The 6,000-nt window shown below is 47.4% G+C and overlaps 1 protein-coding gene across 4 annotated transcripts in view; it reads left to right on the top strand.

Moving 5' to 3' along the window:
* Positions 1 to 607: 607 nt before the first annotated feature.
* SLC25A13 (solute carrier family 25 member 13) overlaps positions 608 to 6,000 on the top strand; it is a 100,955-nt gene continuing 95,562 nt past the window's right edge. The window contains exons 1-2 of one of the 4 annotated variants that reach the window (XM_080582178.1): positions 1,667 to 1,849; positions 3,692 to 3,777. Coding sequence is in view for 3 of the 4 variants with exons in the window: in XM_080582175.1 (XP_080438301.1) it covers positions 1,838 to 1,849; positions 3,763 to 3,777 (27 nt within the window). In the remaining variant the exon portion in view is untranslated. Of the gene's footprint in view, positions 641 to 1,666; positions 1,850 to 3,691; positions 3,778 to 6,000 lie in introns of those variants that run through there. The other 3 variants (XM_080582175.1, XM_080582176.1, XM_080582177.1) reach the window with 3 other exon arrangements.

The following is a 6,000-nucleotide window of genomic DNA, read 5'->3' as shown; positions in this document are numbered from 1 at the left end:
CTCAAGACCATGTGGCAGTATAATGTGAGAACTGTAGGAATTTTCTTAGCTGTCTCAGTTTTGAAAAAAACATTACATTGAAGCTTGTTTTCACAAAAATAAAGCTCAATAGGACAGATTTTCAGCCTTGCATCTAAATATCCTTGTTTCTGTATATTCACAGAATGTTATATTTGTATTCTAAGACAATTGTTATGCTATTTTTTTCTCTCTGTAATTTTTGCTTCCTTAGTGGCATTATTAAAATAATCTGAGATTGTTTTTGTTGCTTATAAATGGACTGCTATTATCTATTCATTTGTGACAAGGTGACAGTATTTATTCATCCAGTGGTTTGCAGATAGAAACTACATAATCTGTTCTTTGTGTTCACTTGAAAAGGTGTGGCTGGAGGAGGGCTCCAAGACTGCTGTGTCCTGACTGCTGTTTTCTAGGTCAGAGAGAACCAGGAAGAAGGGAAAGGCTGGGCTTTCTCAGAGAGAGCTGTGCACATGCAGCAGGAACAAGGATGCAGGACAGGCAGAAGAGGGAGAGAATCCAGCAAGTGGGAGGGTTTGACAACAAGCAGAAACTGGAAGACTGTTGAGAAGTAAAGGAGGTACGCTGTCAGGTCTCACAGGTGATGGAAGAAACTTCTCAGGTACACAGAAGACTGTAACATTTGCTGAAAATCAAAAAGTCATTAATTTACGGAAAACAGATGAAGTAAAAGAGCCATCCTCCAAAGATATATAGAGGGGAAGGGCAGATGAGTTTATGAGTCCCTTTCATTTCCCTGTTGTCTCACTTTAAGACAATTGACGACAATCAATTAAAGGGTTAATTGCTCTGGTTTATATGATGTTAGTTTCATGCATGTGTCAAGTTCTGTGCCTGCACTACCCACCTGCGGCCAGCCTAAAATTTCCCCAGGAGCCAGAGGCCACGAAGCCAGTGAGAACAGGCATCGGCAGGGCCAGCGATCGCCCTCATGGCGGCCGGGGCCGGCGTGCCAAATGGTGTGCTGCCAAACGGTGTGCTGCCAAACCCGGCCCGGCAGGCTGGCTGTAGGCAGCGTGCAGGCCGTCTGCGAGGCCGAGCATGCCGTGCCTGTGGTCGTTCTGGGCACAGCCGCTGATTCTCACTGGGGTACTTGCATGTCACATCCAGAGCCAGGCACTAAAACCGTATCAGGGAAATTCTTGCATGTCACGTCCAGAGCTAGGCTCTAAAACTGTATCGATGAAATTCTGTTGGTTCTCTCGCTCTCAGGACACCTCTGACTAAAGTCTTGGGATACGGCAGCTGAGTTAAACATCCTTCAAACAGCAGCCTGTCTGACTCATGGGCAGGGAAAGCTCGGGACAGGAGAGCGGGGCTGTCGAGAGGAGCCGTGCCAACATGGTTGCCACAGCGCTGCGCGCTGGGACGGCATCCTTCAGCCGCTCGTCCTGGCATCCTCCCTCCGAGCACAGCCGAAAAATGCCCCGGGACTAAAAGCTGGGGTCGGTAACGGATCAAAAAGTTATCGGGGCCTCTCTCTAGCAGCTGTCCGGGCCTCCCAGCCCCTTGGCAGCAGCGAGGAGCCAAATAAACGGGACGCCGAAGGCGAAGCCTGCGCTCCCTACGAGGACGGCGGTGAGCCTGAGGCGGCCCCCGCGGGCCCCGCTCCCCGGGGCAGCCCCGGGCCGAGCCGGGCCGAGGCGTGCAGCCAATGGGCCGAGCGCCGTGCCTGGCAGAGCGGTGACGGCCGGCGCTGGCGGGCTGGTGCGCAGGCGGGGAAGCTGCCTGCCGCGGTCGGAAGGGAAGGAGGGAGGGGAGGGAAGGGAAGGAAGGGGGTGGCTGCGCCGGGCACAGCATGGCTGCCAAGGTAAGGCACCGCGGGCGGGCGGGCTGGGCGGCGGGGAAGGGGCTGCGGAGGGAGCCCGCCGGCCGCCGCCTCGGCACCGGCCTCGGCGGAGCGCGGCGCCGGCAAGGGCAGAGGGGAAGGAGGGGAGCGGGGGAGGCCGCCGGGCGCCCGGCTCCAGGCCTGCGGCGGGACGGGGATGGCGGCGGGGGCGGCCCCGAGCGGTTCCGCGGCCCCGCAGGGCGCCCAGGGAGCCGCGGCGGGGCCCGGTGGCCGCCCGGCCCGGTGCTGCCCGCGCTGAGGCCTCCGCGCAGCGGCAGCCCCCGCTCGCCTCCTGTGCCCTTCAGCTGTGCCGGGAGCCGGCCCCTCCTCGCTGCCGCGCGCGGTCCGCCGCCGGTTCCGCTTCTCCCTCTTGCACCGGGCGGCCGCTTACCTTCGCGGTGGGCCCTCGTGCCGCTCCAGGAGAATAAATACCCGAAATGTTTTAATCGGGTCTTTAATAACACGCTTCCACCCCCCCCCCCCCCCCCCAAAAGGCAGTTAGCTAGCAGCTAATGGGTGAAGGCCGCGTTGAAAGTAGGTACTCTAAGGGCAGATTTAGCTGTGGCACTGCTGTTTCGCTAGGCCGAACTTACATAAAACACCATGTAGCCAATACATCTGGTTTTGAATACTGAGACGTTTTAAAAAAAAAACAGCAGCTCTCGTCCTGCTCTTGTTGAAGCCAGTGATGACACTTAAATTGAAGAAACATCAAAAAGTAAGGCTTGCAGCGGCAGAGCCAAGCAAACACATGCATGCTCAGACACTGGCTGGAGATCCACGCTCCGGGTCCCATTCAGTAAGTCCGTGACAGAGCTGCTCCGGGCGACATCCAGCTCTCTGAGAACTTGGCTTGTCTGAAATACATCCTACTTTAGGGGGTTGGACAGTACACAACTCCTCTTTGCCATGGTATATGAAATACTCACCCCCCAACCTAATGTTTGTTATTAGTGAATCTTAGCAGTCCTATCATGCTTTTTTTATTATTATTATTAGTTGCCCGCTGGTCCATACGCACAGCGTATCAGTTCCATCATGAAACTCTTGCTGTAAAAACTCTTAAGTCTTCAGTTCACTCAATTTATGAAACATCTGCGGTTTTTTTCTACATCATCTTTTCTTCTCTACAAAGCAGTTCGTAATCTGCAATCCAACTGAACCTATACTACTCAAATATATTTTTAAAATGCTGTATACATAGCTAGTGTTTGTCTAATGAGGTACCCCATGCCACACGTTTGCATGGTGGCCTTTTACTTTGGTTTATCATACAGGCCAGATCGCCAAAATCTTTCCAACAGCGTGTTGGAAGGGCTAAACGCTTAGGGAGAAACTGGGCTGAATACGGTACGTTTCAGATTACGTCCAGCTTGGCAAAGAGACACCTAATAAAACAAACACTCGGTTGTTACTAGCGTCATAAAGTTCCTTGGTGCATTGCAAGACAGAGATACACCACTTTGTACTGAAGGTTTTACAGCCCTCAGGTAGCTTCGGAGGAAAGCTTCTACGTGTGGTCTTGAATGACCTATGTTAAAAAAAAAAAAGCAACACATGGTAGAACTGGGAGCAGCCAGAATGGATTAATTATTAAGTTACCTTGGGAGACTTGAAGGGTTTTTATCTTTTTGAGGTGAAATGGTTGCTGTTAAACTGTTAAACACAGGTGACTTTCTATTTTTATTGTAGTCAGCGACAAAATGTAAGTAGCGTTTTGTACTCTAACGGTAACGTCTGAGCTCAGGTTCTGCAAGCACGCACATGAATAACTTTGCCACACAAACAGCTTCTGGGCCTGAAGTTATTCACATGTGCTTGCAGGCATGGGCCTTGATTTGTGTTCTAACTTCCTCACTGATGCATCTCAGTAATGTTTGCCTTTTTCACCTCAGCCAAACAATGGACTGGTGAGTTGAATGATTTTTCTAAAATTCCTTTGGTACCTTTTCCTTGCCAGTATCCTGCATGACCGCTTCCTTTAATTTTTTAATTATACCATCTTAGGCATACGAGGCTTTGAAACTGAATGTAATTGTTCTTCACTTGCAAAATGCCACTGTTGACATTTTAAGTGGACTCTAGGAATTCGGTCTGTCAGGAGGAAAACCCAAATGGGATACTGTTAAGGCTGCATAGTTAAGCACTCAGGTATCAAGAAATGGGCAGAGCTTTTTTTGTGTGGAATCTGTAATGTGGATCACAGGGCCATATAATTTTCACCACTGTTACTTAGTGTCATACAACTTATACAGTGTTTATACAGTGTATAAGTTTTTATACCTGTTACACGTAAATGGCTTTTGGGAGTCTTTGGAAGCATTTTCTGAAAATGTTTTCAAAAACTTTATAATAAATTATATTTGCGCAAATTTCCAGTGAAAACTATAGTTGAGATGTTCTAGTAGATTTTTACCCCATTGATAACTAAATTATCGTTAAGTGCTGGCTTCGTTCTCTGAACAGAACACAGGCTATGTGGAAAGTCTTCATTGTAGCGCACGAATAGAGCAGTAGGGAACGTGTACACAGTGTCTCATGCTTTATTTCTTGATTTTTGAGTGTTTAACAATGCAAGCACAATGTTTTGTCTGCCCTTTAGACACATCTAAAAAGACAAGTTACATAATCTAGCTAATGCCACTTGCTATTCATCCCGTGTGTATCTTACAGCTAACTTGACCGTGCCTGTTGAGTGAACGTGAGCTGCCCTGGCTCGCATGCTGGTACAGCGTGCTGGCTGTGGCAGCTGTATCATGCATGTGCAAAGTGCGACTCGGGATCTTTTTAAAAGCCCTACTGCTTGTTAAAATATAAATTTATTTTCAGGGAGAGGTTCTGAGATAGTTCTCAATGGAACCTGTTCCCACACCTGATTTTGCCTTTGCCACTTTGCTACTTTATCTGTTCACCTTCAGGAGGGCAGGAAGTGATATTTATAATGGGAGAAAGTATGCATATATATATATATATATAAGCTTCATATTTCATAACCAACAAGCTACATTAAAAAGCTAAAAATTGTATTAAAGCAAATTCTGAACTTGATTAATTTCCGTCGACTCATTAAAGCTTAGAAACTGTGTAAAACACCATGGGCTTTGCATGAAAGCACTTGTTCACCATTAAACTTCATCTCTGCTATGGACAGCATGTGAATAAATTTCGGCATTTGTATTGAACCACATAGTACTCATATAGGATAACATCTTTAAATACTGTGGTATCTCTCTCGTTTTCTAATGTAATTAATTTCTGTGCATGTGTGAACTTTTATCCATTGGGCACGTACTGGTTGCCTCAATTATCTAGGATCTATAAGTTGCTTGTTTAAAAATTACTGTCTTACCAACAAAGTGTAACACAAATGTCACATGCTGAAAAAACTAGTTGTAAAATGACTGTTTGAGTACAGGCATGAACCTTACATCAGTATCTGGTGGGACTACTTGCATGCTTAATTCTAAGTGCATGCATAAATCTGTTGAAGAACTGAGTGCCTGACTGTCAAAAAACACATCACTAAGGAGGTAAAATAAAGAGATTTGTTGCCGACCTTACCTACATGATGATATTTGGGATGTTTGTAATGCTGGGGAAGGAAACTTTGTTATGCAGTTTTGGTATATTTAACAACTTATTGTTCTCTTTCTGCTTGTGTTGGTTTTCTGTTTGTTTGTTTGTTCTGAGCTGTTTTCTATGGAAGCTGTGTCAGTGGAGTTACGTGTTGTTTCTGGTTACTGTCATGCTTACTATTAAAGATCTTAAACCTTGTCATGTCAGAACTGGTTAGTGCCCATCGCAAGCTCCCTGTGTGTCGTGGTGTTCACTAGTCAGACGTTTATTTCCCCTGAGGACCCCAGTCACACAAGGTATGTCACCTTGACTGAATTCACTGGAGCTCTGGGAAGGGGCCGTGCCTCAGGCCCTGGCTCCTTAGGCCCTGGGGTCTGGATGAGCAGTGGCTGAAATATGAACACCATGGCAATGAGATTTGAAAAGAATACGGTTCCAGACAACTCCAAAACTGTTTGATGCTGTTGCAGCCATGCCATAAGGGTTATTTTGCTTTCATGGGTACCCAGCGTGTTCCTTTCGTGCATCATCCAGCTGCATCGTGCCTCTTCATTCAG

This window comes from Anser brachyrhynchus (genome assembly GCF_964034855.1).
Source record: "Anser brachyrhynchus genome assembly, chromosome: 2".
Taxonomy (NCBI): Eukaryota; Metazoa; Chordata; class Aves; order Anseriformes; family Anatidae; genus Anser; species Anser brachyrhynchus.
This window is presented reverse-complemented; position numbering and strand designations above follow the sequence as displayed.